General features: G+C 42.4%; 1 protein-coding gene across 1 annotated transcript; it reads right to left on the bottom strand.

Moving 5' to 3' along the window:
* Positions 1–260: 260 nt before the first annotated feature.
* LOC145397830 (putative inositol monophosphatase 3) lies at positions 261–15,132 on the bottom strand. The gene is made up of 6 exons (XM_080270866.1): positions 14,941–15,132; positions 13,969–14,115; positions 9,116–9,281; positions 6,482–6,633; positions 3,210–3,327; positions 261–665 (listed from the first exon to the last, which is right to left on the bottom strand). Exons 1-6 carry the CDS (start codon positions 15,130–15,132, stop codon positions 412–414), a joined length of 1,029 nt encoding a protein of 342 aa, XP_080126992.1. The 3' UTR covers positions 261–411.
* Positions 15,133–16,639: the final 1,507 nt, after the last annotated feature.

Below are 16,639 nucleotides of genomic sequence, written 5' to 3'. Positions count from 1 at the left end.
ATACAGATGACTAACTGTTTGAAGTTTTATCCCTGTTCTCCTCTCTCTCTCTCTCCTCCCTATAGCCCTTGATCCCTTCAGTATGGTGACATCTTTTTGTGGTTCAGTCTTGCTACCTCCAGACAGTTTTATATAACTTAGGAGAGATCTCAAATACTGAAAGAGTTATTGAAATCTTCATTAAACCTCTCCATTTTTCAAAAAATCTATCCTTAGGTTAAAATAATCTGGAAATAACAAGAATAACACTGGGTTATAAGGGTTACAAGTTCTTAGGGTCTGTGACAGCTGCACTACACTGATTAACAGTCATAATCACATGTCAAAATATGCTAACATTCTATGCTGGGATTCTATCTCATTACAAAAAACAGCGAGAACACAACACTACTCACCATTTGGACATTTTCATTACCCCTCTTTCTTCCTAGCTTCTTGCAGTAATCCAAAATATTTGGAGTGGTCATATAAGGAGGCTAGAAGTCCACCCTCATTCTTAAGTTCAAGCTCATTCCCATAGTCAATGATTTTCCCTTCAAGTGTGGTCATCTTGCCATCAAGTGCATTGAGAATAGCATTCCCAGCACAAAGGTCCCACTTCTTGATAAGAGTTGTGTGCAAGTAAAGATCTGCTCGCCCACTGATCACCTCCAAAGTCTTGAAACCTGGAGAGGGGAAAAGGACAGAGTAGATGGTTAACAGTACAGAAGAAACAAGAAAGTCAGAAGGGAGGGCAATGATAATGAAGGAGAAAAAACACAATAAAAGTTGGCAAAAAGTACAAAACATCAGTACAGTACAGGAGCAATTTGTTCTGAGGAACACAGGAAAAATCCATGAGAGCCAAGCTTAACTTGAGAGGAATCTTGATACTGAACTATAAATCCAAGAAACTCAATTTCAGGTAACACCATCCTTTGAACTTATACATACCTGTATTGCCTTAAAATTCTGTGTGGTGGTTGTACAGATGGGTGCAAAAAAGCTGCAATGATGTGTATGGTGCTTGAAATATGAACTCTGTGCATGGGTATGGCCATTAGGATCAACAGTTCCTTACTGTAGTAGTAGTAGTTGTAGTAGTAGTAGTAGTAGTAGTAGTTGTAGTAGTAGTAGCAGTAGTAGCTGTAGTAGTACTAATAGCAGCAGTAGTAGTAGTACTAAATATTAGTACGGTCATAGTAAATGGTAGATAGTAGAAGTAGACAGCCTACCTCAACATTGTGCCTGTGGCACTGTCTTTGATGCAAGCAACAGTTTGCAAGAAGGAAGGCATTGTTTGCATTCAATATGAGGTACGTGACCTCACTGCAAAAATGCTACAGAAAATATGCCATCATGTCACCAAAGAGCCTTCTCTGCTCCCTCTAGATGATAAGCACTTCATCTACAGAACAGCAAACACATCGAACGATACAAAAGTGGATGTCAGTGCTTGAGGTTTCCAGACACATGGACAGCGGGCTTTCTTTGACACCCGGATATTTGATCTTATGGCAGCATGTCACTGCGAACTGTCTCTCCAGGCTGTACACAAAAGGAATGAACAAGAAGAAAACAGAAACTATCAAGAAAGGATCCAACATGTGGACCATGGTCGATTCACTCCCCTTGTGTTCACAACAGCATGTGGGATAGGTCCAGAGGCAGGGAGATTCTACTCAAGACTGGCAGAGGTTCTATCTGTGAAGAAGCATCAACCCCAAAGTTCTGTTATGTCCTGGATGAGATGTTGACTGTAATTCTCCCTCATAAGGTCTGCACTCCTATGTCTCGGGTACAAAATCATCAGCCCTCTGGCCTGTCTCTCTGGAGGGTACGGATTACAAAGCTACTATGGTCAAGTTGCACAGACCAGAAACTCCAATAGATTAAGAGGAAGGATGGGACTGGAGTGTATTGGTGTTTTGATGAGGAGTGGTAGACTCTGTGTGTGTGTGTGTGTGTGTGTGTGTGTGTGTGTGTGTGTGTGTGTGTGTGTGTGTGTGTCCGACTCTGGGCAAATGCTTCAGGGCCTGTTTCTCATGGGCAGTGGCCTATTCCAAGGCCCATTGTCCTCCTACACCTCCACATGTCACCATCTCAGCACTAACACCCACCATCCCTATTGAATACATGCTAGGGCTGTCTCATACAGGAATGGTGTATTGGTATTATCGGGGGTACTTTTACGACATGGCGAGTCTTCTGGTACATCAGGAAAGTCTGCCTGGGGGGATATCAATTGGGCGCAGAAAGTAAGAAGCGTTAACGTTGGGGGTAGGGTTGCGATAGGCAGACTGAAAAAGACCTGGGACGAAGTTGTAGAGTGTGACCTCTGGGATATGGGAATTAGTAGGGAAGCTGCCTGATATTGAGCAGCATGGACAGCTGCCACTGGGTGACTAAGGCCAACGCATGTAAGCATGTTCGAGCCTTTATAAACAAACTGAAACAAAACGATCCCTACCCAAATTATGAATGCATATTATACACCAGTGTGCATTATGGTATACACCAGTGTGCATTATATGACAGGAAATACGGTAATTAAGGGTCAAAATTAAGCTGAAAGAGCTAACAGTAATATTCCAGGTGGCATACAAGGCAATGGGGTACTTTTTTCTTCACAATTACTTTACACATTATAACAGCACAGTACCATAATACAGTAAACTCTCAATCATTCGGTGCAATTCAGCCAATCCCTACGCCGGTTAAAGTAAAATGCCAGATATTGCATAGTAACCCTCACTGGCTTAATATTCGGCAATGAGCTGGATATTGCGTTAATATCCATCTCGAACCTCTATCCTACAAACTTTCCCATGTGTAAAAGATGAAAATTAAGCATGAAATACAATAAAGAAGTGATACAGTACAGTAATACAGCGCCTATTGGCTACCATTTACGAGCTGGCTGATGCACCTCAACCCCGGACATTGCATTGAACCACCGGTTACATCCCGTTTTGGCTCCGGATATTGGATAATTTTGCTGGATGTTGCTTTAACAGAGCCGAGACAGCAGCACTGGATGTTGCCAGGAGAGTTTACTGTATTCTCATGTGTCTGTTTTAATATCACCACAGAGTGCATTAGTTACAAACATGAGGATTTTGATTTGCAATGTGCTGAATAAACCACTAAGGAACAATTGCTATGAAATCTCAAAAGCCATTTACGATACAACTTTAGGCCCTAACTTGAAAATCACAATCACAACCCACCTGCACCTCCCGCCAGTGTAATATTGGTCTTATCACCAAAAGCAGCTGTAGCCAGTGCTGCAACCTGACCCGTGTGGGAGCGGGAGATGATCACTCTGGTCACATCGTCATCACCAGCCTAAGAAAAATATAAGAATGAGATAAACCCTTAACCTTTCAACTGCTTGGCTGTCACAACTTTATGAAGTACTGTAATTTGGTGTTGGTGTAGGTAAAATTCTTAGATGCACCAATAGCAAAGACAGGGTTACTTGTGATGGCATTTGAACACCTTGAACTGATACAATATCTCTCAGATGAACAAATTCTCTAGCCTGAATGAAATACCTCTATTGATTGATAGTGATGACATGCATCAACTGCAACAAGAGGGAATAATAAATTGGATTATAATTACTTTGCCTCGAAGTTCCAATGCCGAAAGGGGCAATAAAGGACTGGCTGTTCTATCTATCTATCTATTGCCAGACGCCTCAGTCCCGTTTGGGGTGGCCACAAACAAATCGCCTCCAAGTTGCCCTGTCCCCCGCCATTTCACTCCCCTGCTCCCAACTCACACCCCCCTCTCTCATATACCTCTCCACCCCATCCCTCCATCTCATCCTCGGCCTCCCCCTCCCTCTTTCCCCCTCCACCTCACTCACATACACTCTCTTCGTCAGTCTTTCACCCTCCATCTGTATACTGTACTGTACTGCAAAGTAAAGCAAGTTTTAATTTTGACTATATGCTCTGTTTTTCTAAAGTGCATAGTAATCAAAGGGAAACTGCATATTCAAAACTAAATGTTACTTATTAAACTGACCTGACAGTTTCTCCCAAATTTAAATAATAATAATAATAATAACCTGGCCTTTTGTTTCTCAAAAGCGTCAGTTCTTCCTTTGGGAATTCACTAGCGCTCGACACCCATACATTATTTTTACAATTACAAGAATTGTGACATTTCTTGTATATAATACAAGCTACATCATATATACATGAAAGTGGCAATAATTAAACCCTATAATCATCCGTCATAGTACCTCTCTCCAGGTCATAGCATTTTGAAAAAAGAAAGGCTTTCAGCTGTCTCTTAAAGGATTCAACAGTAGAGAGTTGTCTTATGGACAATGGCAATCTGTTATATAATCTAGGGGCTGTATATGCAAAAGAACGATCAGAGAAAGATGACAGGTGAATGGCTCCTGGCTCATCAAGACGCAAGGAATCATCTTCACTGCTTAACATCACACCCGGGCGTGTCGATGGGAGTTTTAACAATTCAGCAAGATACTTCGGTTCACCAAACTTAAGAACCTTGAATGTAATAAGACAGTTTAAATTCAATTCTAGCCTTTACTGGTAACCAATGCAACTAAATCAGAAACGGGGTAGTTGAGGTTCTCGGGGGGAGACCAAAGATAAGTCGTGCTGCCCTGTTCAACACAGACTGAACTTTTGTTAGTATATTATTTGGAAGACCAACCCACAGTGAATTACAATAATCAACACGAGACAAGACCACTGCATGGACCAATGTTAAGAGGCACCGTCTATTCAGGAATTTTCTCACAGAGTACAGATTTCTGATATGCAAGTTACACCCTCTTACAACCTGATTAATATGTTCTTTGTAATTTAACTTAGAATTAAAATAAACACCCAGATTGCGAACAGAACTGGCTGGGTGAAACTGTGACACGCCAATGTTCAAAGCCAGGGCATTGTCAGTGTCATCAACCCTTCTGTTTCCTCTGATCATGATGATCTCAGTTTTACCATCATTCAGCTTAAGTTTCCTCTTAGCCATCCAAATCTTAATATAAGACATTAGAGATTCAAACTTTGTCTTAGTATCGTTGATATTTGACATCTTAACACAGACCTGGAGGAAAGTGTTTGGTAATCATAGGGGTATTTGTCTTCATAGTGTAATAGGAGAAGTATATGGTAGGATGCTTATTGATTGAGTTACAGAAATAACAGAGGAATTAGTTGGAGAAGAACAGGGAGGTTTTAGGAAGGGAAGAGGTTATGCAGATCAGATATTCATTCTTAGATCTTTAGTGGAAAAGTTTCTAGAGAAGGGAAAGAAGTTGTATGTGGCCTTCATGGATTTCAGGAAAGCATATGACAGGGTGGATAGACAAGGATTGTGGAAAGTATTAAGAATAATATGGAGTAGATGGGAAGTTGTTGAATGCCGTGAAGAGTGTGTATGAGGATGCTAAGGCTGCAGTGCGTGTTGATAGTGAACTGAGTTAATTTTTCTATCTGAAGGTTGGGTCGAAACATGGATGTGCCATGTCCCCATGGTTGTTCAATCTGTATATGGATGGGGTTATAAAAGAGATACAAGGTAGGGCAGTGGATGTTGGAGTGGCCCTGGTGAGAGAGGGCAGTGTTTGGAAACTCCCAGTACTGTTGTTTGCAGATGATACTGTGTTGTTGAGTGAAGACGAAGCGGAGCTGCAAGGCTTGGTGGATGAGTCTGGGAGAGTGTGTAAGAAATGAAATCTATAGGTGAATGTAGGGAAGAGTAAAGTGATGGTCTTCGAGAGAAGTGAAGTCAGTGAATGTACAGTGAGGTTGGATGAGGAGGAAATGCAAAATGTGAGTGCATTTAAGTACCTGTGTAGTGTGGTGAGTAAGGATGGAAGTTTAGAGGGTGAAGTGCTCGAAAGGGTACAACATGGAAGAAGGTTGCTGGTTCTTTGAAAGTGGTAGTAAGAAACAGGGAAGTGTGCATGAATGTGAAAATGTTACTCTAACGTATAGAAGTGAAGCTTGGATCTTGTTGGAGGGACACAAGTCAAGAGTGAGAGCCATGGAAATGGGTTATTTGAGAGGAGCATGTGAAGTCACATGGAGAGACAGACTGACAAATGAGGAAGAGAAGGAGTGTTGTGGTGTGGATGTGGATGTGATAGGAAGCATTAGCAGAAATACACTGAGATGGTTTGGCCACGTGGAGAGGATGGAGTGTGAGGGACTGACAAGGAGAGTGTATGCGAGTGAGGTGGAGGGGGGCAGAGGGAGGGGGAGGCCAAGGATGAGATGGAAGGGGGCAGAGGGAGGGGGAGGCCAAGGATGAGATGGAGGGATGGAGTGAAGAAGTATATGAGGGAGAGGGGTGTGAGCTGGGAGCACGATAGTGAAATGGCAGGGGATAGGGCGACATGAAGGCAATTTGTTTGTGGCCACTCCTTACGGGATTAAGGCGTCTGGCAAGATAGATAGATAGATAGATAGATATGGATATTTAGATAGATAGATAAAAATATAGTTACCTTTTTGGAGGAAACCTTTAAATTGGGTGAAACAGTTTTCCCTGCCCATCCCCAGGCTGTGAGGTGCATGAAAGGCTTGTGAATGACTCCGATGGTGGCATACCCTTTAACAGCAACACAAACCATTGTTGTCACATACTCTCGTAGGTCCTCTGGTCAAAGAAATGAATGGGTAAGTGCATGACAGATTTATTATTATTGGAAAATATGGTATGTACAGTCTCAGGTAATGAAAAATAATATTTACATTGAAAAAGATAGGGATACACTTTGGGAAAACATGCATACGGACGTACATTTGGGTTGTTCCAAAATATCAAAAAATTTTCCTTCTGTTTGCCACTGTAATCTTGAGAATAATCAAAATAGTTTTACAGATAGCAAATAAGCATTAATGGGATGCTTTCCTGTAATTTAATGTGGATTTAATTTAAAAACAAGAAGTGGTGCCAAGGCACAGCAAACCCATCCCCGGCAGTCATTTTAGTGCTGACATATAAACACAACAGGATATCTAGTCAATGATTGCATATATCAAGGTTGGAGTAAATTGGGTGAAAATTGATGATTTCATCCATCATCCAATCCTATGTCACTCCATAAGAAGCATTGGAACCCGGGGCTAGGCAAGTTGGTCCTGACATTTAAGATGAGAGTGACCAATCTCACTTATTCCTGAGTGGCATTATGTGAGCAATAACCCCAACCACCCCTTGGATATAAACCAACACAGGCCCAATCTGATTGGAGCACCTTAATTACCCACTAAACCACCAGGTGCCATAATTTGGTTATATGGTTACCACCCAGCATAGTAAATGGCTTCCTGGTGTACAGGAAACCATTTGGCATAGTAAATGGTTTCCTGGTGTACAGGAAACCATTTGGCATAGTAAATGGTTTCCTGGTGTACAGGAAACCATCTGGCTTGTCAGTCAGTGTAGAGGCTCCCACAGAGAGAAGGAAGGAAAGAAAGACAGAAGAGGGAGTGTAAAGTCACCCATAGGCAGAAGGAGGAGAAAAGAAGGAAAGAAGGACAGAAGAGGAGAGATGTCTTTCTTTCCTTCTTTCCTCTTTCTTCTGCCTACGGGTGACTTATGCCTATTTGAAATTTTATGCCCGACCCACATGACAATGACCCCCCTACCGCTAACTGGTAGGTGACCCCCCTGATGCTATCTATCTATCTATCTATTGCCAGACGCCATAATCCCGTATGGGGTGGCCATTTGACTCTGAGTTATTTGTTTTACAGGGAGGGGCATTAACCCTCCACCAACCCACTTGACACGTAGGGAGCACATATGGTTTGGTTATATGGTTACCACCCAGTGTTGTAAATAGTTTCTTGGCTTACAGGAAACCATTTGGCTTGTCACTCAATGTAAAGCCACCTGTAACGGAAAGAAAAGCATTAAGTAGTGACAGGAAAGATGGGAGAAATAGGAAGAGAGGAGGGCAGGCACAGAAAAAGAATGATAAAGGCTAAGGAAGAAGTAGGCAGTACTACATCATGTGAGTGGATGATGGTCGCCACCACCTACCCTGATGCAATGAGGCATATTATGGGATGCAGATTTGAAAGATGCATCTTTAGTCACATAACAATGTATCTTATGGGACCATTAATGCAATAATTTGTTTACACAGAGAACTTACCCCCCACATTACCCACGTAAAACAAGGGCCCACAGTAATACAGTAATATGATTCACCTTCACCTCACCCTTTATCTACATGGGCCTGGGCCCACATCAACAGCAACCATACGAGATTCAGTGGGTAATGGGTGTAAAAACTCCATATAATTATTGCAAATCTAAATAAAATTATCGATGTAGCAAGGACAAAATTAAAACATACAGCATCAGATTGAGGGGATTAGGATGCCTGAGGCCAGATCCATTAACATTCTTAAGATCAATTCCATGTTGTAACTGTGACTTGTTTTTGCACGATGGACAAGGGAAGAGTACAGAGTCTTTCAGTGTCTTCTGTAAAAATAAATCTAACCCTGGATATGGAAAGAAAAGTAGAGAGTCCTTCAGTGTCTCCTGGAAAAATAAATCTAACCCTCGGCAACGAAAGAGGAACACAGGGTCTTTCAGTGTCTCCTGTAAAAATAAATCTATGTTATGAGGAAAATTAATGTAGGTTATGGATATTTATTCCAGGTGACTCGACAATGTGTGATAAGCCATATGGTTTCCTGTAATGCTGGGTGGTAACCATATAACCAAATAATTCCACATGGTCTAGTGGGTTAAGGCACTCCAACTGGATTGCGCCTGTAAGAGTTTCCATCTGTAGGACTGGTGGCATTTATTGCTCGCATAATACCACTCAGGCAAATGAGGCTGGTTACCCTTGCCTTAAGTGTTGAAAGCGATACCCTTGCCTTAAGTGTTGAAAGTGACTGGCCTAGTCCCAGGTCCATATCCTCCTGTTTGTACGGGGCAAAACTGAATTGGCTGATGGATGGATGGATACCTATTTTCTGCAGAAAGAACAAGAAAGGGAGGCTACAGAAAATTTCCTTATCTCTTGTACTCTCCGCAAAAAATTAATCTGAATTAGGACAGGGAATCAGTCATAATAATCCCTGAGAGTCCCATCCCTTATCCTGTGCCTCACCAGTGTACTCCTGAGTGGCGTCGAGGGGGTCTATCCACACTCTGATATCCTTTGCTGGTACAAAAGCATTTTCGGACACTGCTGCTCCCACCTCTGGATTCAGAATGTCAGCTGGCTCGATGGTGGAGGGGTCACTGGGTTTCAATGAGTGTTCTTCTGAGATTACCTGATAATGGTTATGGATATCAGTCACCAATGAATCATAGTACAGTAAAAGCTCAATTAACTGGAATGCATCGGGATTCTTCCATTCCAGATGTGGAATTTTCTGGATAATCGAATGTTACATTTACAAATTTTCTGGGAGGTCAAACAAATGAAACAGTACCAAACTTGGGACTTTCTTTCATAAAGTATATTATTCAGTATTAGTGAGTGGTAGGTGGTGGCAACCATCATCCACTCACTTGATGTACTGCTGCCTACTTCTTCCTTAGCTTTTATCATTCTTTTTCTGTGCCTGCCCTCCTCTCTTCCCATTTCTCCCATCTTTCCTGTCACTTCTCATTGCTTTTCTTTCCTTTACAGGTGGCTTTACATTGAGTGACAAGCCAAATGCTTTCCTGTAAGCCAAGAAACCATTTACAATGCTGGGTGGTAACCATATAACCAAACCATACGTGCTCCCTACGTGTCAACGAGTGGGCTGGTGTAGAGTTAGTGCCTGTCCCTGCAAAATAAATAACTCAAAATCAAATGGCCACCCCTTATGGGATTATGGTGTCTGGCAATAGATAGATAGATACAGTACGGGTAAGATACAGTACAGGTACACTCACGCTCACTAATATCTGCCCAGGGGTGCCCCCTTCCTACCTCAGAATACCCAGGGAAGAGGGAAGGGGAGGACGAAACAAGCTCCACCCTCCACTACCCCAGCTCCTGACCATCCCCCATACCCCTACCCAACCCCCCACCCCACCTGTCATTCTTAACTAGCAGTTACATCTCAAGCTGATTTCATGCTTAACACTCTTGGTCCCACTACTAATACAAACAAAGAACATTAGGATATGTTAAAAGAATATAACTATCAACATGTTGCTGCAAGAAATTAATGCATTACTCGTATGACGCTGACAGTAAAACAAAAACATTAACAACGGCCACCTCAGATCTCCTGTGTTGGGTGCACTGCTTTGCAAACACACACACACACACACACACACACACACACACACACACACACACTGAAAAACACAGAAATAATCACACCCAAACACACAGGCACAGACATGGATTCATGCAAACACCCAACGCATGAGGCCTGGGATGGTCGTTGTTAACGTTTTTGTTTTATTGTCAACGTTATAATGCATTAATTTGTTGCTGCAGCATGTTCATAGTCATATTATAAACTTTTTACATATCCTAGTGTTTTATATTCGTGTATTAGTAATATGACTATGAGTGTAAAGTATGAGGTTAGCTTCAGGTGTAACTGCCAGTTAAGAATGACGAGTGGGGGGCTGGAAGGGGTATGGGTATGGGGGAGGGGACTGAACACAAACCAGCAAACATTACCAAAAATTATTTAATGAAAAATTTAGCAAATGTTACAGGCCAAAATAATTTTGAAAACTTACCTGCATACACTACTTTATCCTGTACTGTACAGAACTAATCAAGAATTATAGGGGGACGACCGGTATCTGGAATATTTTCGACCCCATGCCAGATTGAATTTGCATTCCGGTCATACGGATGTGCCGATGCCGGATAACTGAGCTTTTACTGTAACAATAACAATGATTTAAAGGTTATATGTTTCAGTTAACAAAGAATCTTAGTAATAATACCACAGATACAAAGCAAGCATAGTTAGTGAACTAGAGGAGCCAAGCTGTCTGCTGCTGGGCCCTTGGGTCTCTTGGCCAAGAAAGGCCAAAAATTGGCCTAAAATAGCACTTATAAATTGAATCCTCAATTTAAAAAACAACCTTATTTATTAAACAACTGAAGAATCTTTGGGAATGTCTTTCATCATACTTGTGAGAGAATCTTTGAGGAGTAGACTGTAGCACCAGTCGAACAGGACAATACTCCCGAGGTGGATGGCAACCTGGTGATAGGGAAAGCTGGAGCTCCCGTTTCACCACCCCTCAGGACTTAATTCTGACCATCTCCCTCTGCTGAACATTTTCAGTGCTCTCATTTACACAGAGAGTATGCCAGCATGCTCTCTTAATACCTCTGACTTCAACTGTCTACACCACACTACATGCACAAAAGATATCACACCATCTATTCCCACTCCTTTTAGCAATGGCTGCTGCATTACTACTATTAAATGAGGTGGTACCTCGGATTGCCACCACCAGCAGGGTAGGGCTGGTGGCACAGGGTCCTCCCAGTCGCCATCAAGCAACTGCAGCACCTGTGGCTTGCACTGCTATGAGCATCTGCTCTCGATCGGAGTTAGACTGTGAATGTTGATGATGGCGGGGTAACAGAGTTGCCAGATCGCAACGGCCACATTACCAATCTCCTCAACTTTCATTACCAAATTTAACTTTTCATTACCAAATTCGTAATCACTCTCCTTATAATTAACAGCATGTTGATTATTTTCACGCTATGTAGGCTAGCAGATTAATCAGAGAGAGCAAACAATCCGCCATCTCCATCCTGTGTAATTCACCGGGTTGGTCAGGATCACATGATGGTCGTGATCGTCAGCTTTTACCCTCCCGGAAGGGAGCTGAGAGCTCATATAGTCCGATCTAAGGGCAAGGCTGTGACCTTCACACACCCACACACCCGTCCCCTTGCTCAAGGGGGACAGTAACCACCCACTTCGTCAGTGAAACTTTTCGCAACCTGAGCAAGGCGCGAACTCCCGTCCACCAGTTGGCAAGCGAGAACGTTACCACTGCACCAGCGAGCGGTGTATCCTCATACATGTGAAAAATCCATTTGGTAATGCATTATTCTGATTCATTACCAAACGAATTTTTCATTACCAAATTGGCCCACACTTGGTAATGAAAAATACCAAATGGCAACCCTGATAGGGGAGGGGGGAAGGGGGAGGAAGGAAGGGGTGAAGGGACCAAGGTGTAACAGCTGTTCGGCATCAGGCGGCAATTTCAAATTAAGGGTGAGAAAAAAGTCAGATTTTTTTTTAATTTTTTGCGGTTTTTGGCCCATTTTGGGAATATTGGATCCCAGGACGATTACGTCTGGTTAGTGGGGATGTTCAGATATTGGGCGTTTGGATATTAGAGGGATTACTGTATATATATATATATATATATATATATATATATATATATATATATACACTGTATATGTACATACACTCAATCCTCATAAATCGTGTGTTTATAAATCACGGATTCATAAATCACGGCTAAGTGGCTGTCAGACTGCCAGCACCCTTAAATCGCTGTTAAGTCACGAAAATCACGGATCTAGGCACCGAAGTGGGCCTTTTCCGAGGAGAATCACAAACCGCAGCATTCAATTTGAAAATCGTGACCCAACAACCAGTCACCACCCGTCCCTGGTGGCAAGTGTGCATAATAATGCCGCCATGTTGTTGTTGTTCTTCCTGCCAGTCTGCACACTACAGACCATCACCGTGGAGTACGAGAGCTACCTGCCTTTTTTCATGCACCTTCCCCCCCGCCTCCTACCTTCCATGGCCCCTCCCGAACCCCCGATGAAGCGCTCTAAGCAGTATGGCATCAAGAAGCAGTCGCCGTTGTCATACAGTCAACGTTTGGAGCTCATTTGTTGTGCTGAGAAGGGAGAGAAGTTTTCAAAGCTGGCGAAAGAGTTTGGGAAGAACAAGTGCTGAGAGGTTCTATGTTCTTCCCAACACCACCCCACTCCATTCACTTAAGCAATTTCGTCACAGGATTAAGGTGAGATCCCTTAACATTGCTTATTTCTATTAAATACATGCACTGAATATTCCTAAGTTTGTATGTGTGTGTTTGATGGTGCCTAGATAGGTGTAGGTAGGGTGCTGTGGGGGGTGGTGGGCCAAACTCCAGACCCAAATTCATTTTTCACATAAGAGTTATTATTTATAAACCACGGAATTTGTAAATTGCAGCAGTGGTCCAGACCCAAATTGCCGCGATTTACGAGGACTGAATGTATATATATATATATATATAAATATACACAACATATATCACTGCAGCACCACTTTCCTGCAAGTGGCTAATGTGAACTTCACTCCTTTAGACTCAGTATATCATTTATACATAATTTTTGTTGCTACCACATAATTCTATTCCGTTAGTAGAGGCTACCCTTGCAGTGAAGGGATTATGGAAGGTTGTTATATATACAACCACAGCAGTTTGGAAAGTCAGCTACAAGCTGAATAAACTTGCTTGGCAGTAAGAATAATAAAATAGAATTCATACAACCAAACTGGAAAAAAAAAAAAAAAAACTCTCATAAGGATTTACAGTACAGTATGACTGGTGCTGGAGCTGCCTACCTTAGTATGACTGCACCAATGCAGGCATCCCTCACTTCTCTACTTATCCCTGTCTGTTTATAATACTATCCCTCAATTTCTTCCCCATCCCTTAAAAGGGGGATGGTGAACTGACTGAGAAGGACTTCAGCCTGTAGTCCATTTGGTTCACCTTTCAGCTGAACCAGCCCCTGGAGCTACATCATCTATGATTAATGTACAGTTAACCCCTTCATGCCAATGATGTATTCTTTTTCCATTCATGTTACCTTCACACAATTTTTTTTTTTTTTTAAGCTTTCCAGAACATTCCTTTAACTTCTCTGATATGTGAATTCTTTTCTAAACTGGTGGCAGCAAGAATAAAATGTAAAAATAAGTCAGTGAGGTTAAGGTGTTAAATATGTAAGCTCACCTTTACTGCAGGGAAAGCTCTTTGTAGCGAGAAGAACATTGTGATGTGAGACATCAAATCCCCATCAGTTACTGGATCATTGGCATTTTCTCGTGTCTTCCCTTTACTCTGCTCATTTAGGTTGGCCTTCTCACGCACATCATAAACCTGTTGGAGCAGCATAAAGATTTATAAACATAGGAACACAATATTTCATATACTGAAACTGTGTATGTATTGATATATATATATCGATCAATCTCTCTCAAACTGATGCCAACCCCACCCCACCCCACCCCTGAGGTAAAATCAGTACAGCTTATCCTTGGTATACAGTGATCCCTTGGTTATTGTGCACAACTGGTACCGGGCTTAGAACGTGATAACAAAACTGTACGATAACGAAAGCACAAAACCTACAGGATTTATCCTAATTGGTACCAGGCACTCCACTCGTAAACTCCAATTATCCCTTCCTGGGTGGTAACCATATAGCCAAATTTTGGTGCCTGGTGGTTTAGTGGGTAATTACGGCACTCCAATCGGATTGAGTCTGTGAAGGTTTATATCCAAGGGATGGTTGGGGTTTACTGCTCATGCAATGCCTCTCAGGGATGAGTGAGGCTGGTCACTCTCATCTTAAATGTCAGGACCAACTTGCCTAGCCTTGGGCTCCTATGCTCCTCATGGGGCAACGTAGGACTGGATGAATGAATGAATGAAATACAACAATTTGGACCCACTAAATACATACATACCATTATGGCAAGTATCTGAAACACACAGGACTTGGCTTTTGCTTATCAATGCTGACGGTACTGTTCTGAGGGATGCGGGCTGATCAAATACAATAACCACAGGCATGCCATAAATGACCACCAGTAATCAGGGACTCAGCTATTTTAGGTTGAAGGACATGGCCCTAAAAGTATGAATTGTGACTCTCTCACACTAAAAGGGTAGATCCCAAGTTACTTGCAATACAGTACTCACAATCCTGCCTCCACGCTCAGCAGCATCAATAGCAGCAGATAGCAGGCTCTTGAGACTGACCATATCTGAGAAGGCATCCCTTTTTACTTCATCTCCACCACCATACCGGTAAAGCATCATGAGTAACACCATTGCACTCAACACCACACCCACACCACATTTGTTCACACGCACTGATGCTCCCAGGTTCATCTTGACTCCGTAAGGGTCCAATGCCTCATCTGAAATAAACAGAATGTCAATATTAGTTTGACATTCATTTCAGTAAAAGCGGAGATATCCAGTGCAGCATCACTATTATACTGTGCTATGCAAATGCTATAGAGGTACCTGTATATAATGTTAACATAATCATGATAGCCTATAATGAATGGTGGCCTATCTGCCCATGCGTCTGTGAATTGAAATAATGTGTAAACATCTCGCAAAGCATCACTGTTTTGCTGTACTAAACAAACGTTATATTAGTGCTTGTATGTGCGGTGGCCCACGTGCCAGTGTTTATGTTTCATTTTGCTTTGTTTCTGAAGGCTCCAACGGCCTTGGTCTCCCAGTGGTGGCTCTCCATGCTGCTTGACCTCTGGCAGCTTTCCTATTCAGTCCCTTATCCCTGAGGTCACACTCAATTACCTCATCCCAGGTCTTTTTCGGTCTACTTCTTGTAACCATACCCTTAACATTAACACTTCCCACTTTCTGCACTCAGTTATCATTCCCCATCCTCTCCACATGCCCAAACCATCTCAATCTACCTCTCCTCATCACAACACCGATACACTCCAGTCCCATCCTTCCTCTCAACTCTCCCATCGTAAACCTTGCCATCCCAGGCCTTGCACTCAAGGGCTCACTGCACATTCACCTAATCAGCAAGATTCAGCCAGCGACTATTCTCTTTCTTTACTGCCTAGGTCTCACTACCCTACAGCATTACACTCCTAACACATGCTGCATACAGAGAGAGAGCCCTTTCAATGTCAGGAGAGGCAACAGCTCCCTGAACTTTTTCCGACTACTCCTTACTCTAGCTACAGAGCTAGCTCCAGCCCCACCTCCAGTACATAACATGACTCCCAAATAACAAAGCTCTTCCACACTCAAGACACTCACCAGCAAGATCAATCTGGCAATTGACAGATAGATAGATAGATAAATTTTGAAAATGCTGGAGTAATATTTATGTTATGGACCAGAATGACAGATGTAAATGAAAATGTTAATAAAATGCACAAAAATAATGATATTCAAGTTATGCCAAAAAGAAAATGAAAATCAGATTCATATACAGTATTTATCTGTGAAGCATATCAAGATATCACAGGGGATTTCATGGGAAAAGAAAATACAGTCAACCCTCCTAAATCATGTGTTCATAAAGTACGGATTCGTAAATCGCGGGTAAGTGGCCATCAGACTGCCGGCAACCTTAAATCATTAAGTCACGAAAATCATGGACCTAGGCACCCAAGTGGGCCTTTTCCGAAGAGAACCGTAAACCGTGGCATTCAAACTGAAAATCGTGACCCAACAGCCAGCCAAAGACATAATGGACATGATTGCTGAGAAGGCTGATAATGCTGAGGCTGTTATAGAAGACAATGAGCACTAGGAAAGGCAGACCAACCATGAAGTGAGTGAAGTGAATGTCAGGAACGTGTTGGGCCTTCTATGAAGGAGCTCAGTGAATTGCTTGTTTACG

This window comes from Coenobita brevimanus, chromosome 5 (assembly GCF_032717465.1).
Source record: "Coenobita brevimanus isolate Jiangsu-jjx chromosome 5, ASM3271746v2, whole genome shotgun sequence".
NCBI lineage: Eukaryota > Metazoa > Arthropoda > Malacostraca > Decapoda > Coenobitidae > Coenobita > Coenobita brevimanus.
The sequence above is the reverse complement of the archived record's forward strand: the minus strand, read 5'-3'. Positions and strand labels throughout refer to the sequence as shown.

Excerpts from the sequence above, each read along its gene's own strand:
- LOC145397830 (XM_080270866.1), bottom strand. The coding sequence starts at position 15,132 with ATGAACCTGGGAGCATCAGTGCGTGTGAACAAATGTGGTGTGGGTGTG. Across the intron at positions 9,282-13,968 it reads GAGCTTTCCCTGCAGTAAAG|GTAATCTCAGAAGAACACTC; the intron begins GTGAGCTTACAT and ends AACCATTATCAG. Across the intron at positions 666-3,209 it reads TACACTGGCGGGAGGTGCAG|GTTTCAAGACTTTGGAGGTG; the intron begins GTGGGTTGTGAT and ends TCCCCTCTCCAG.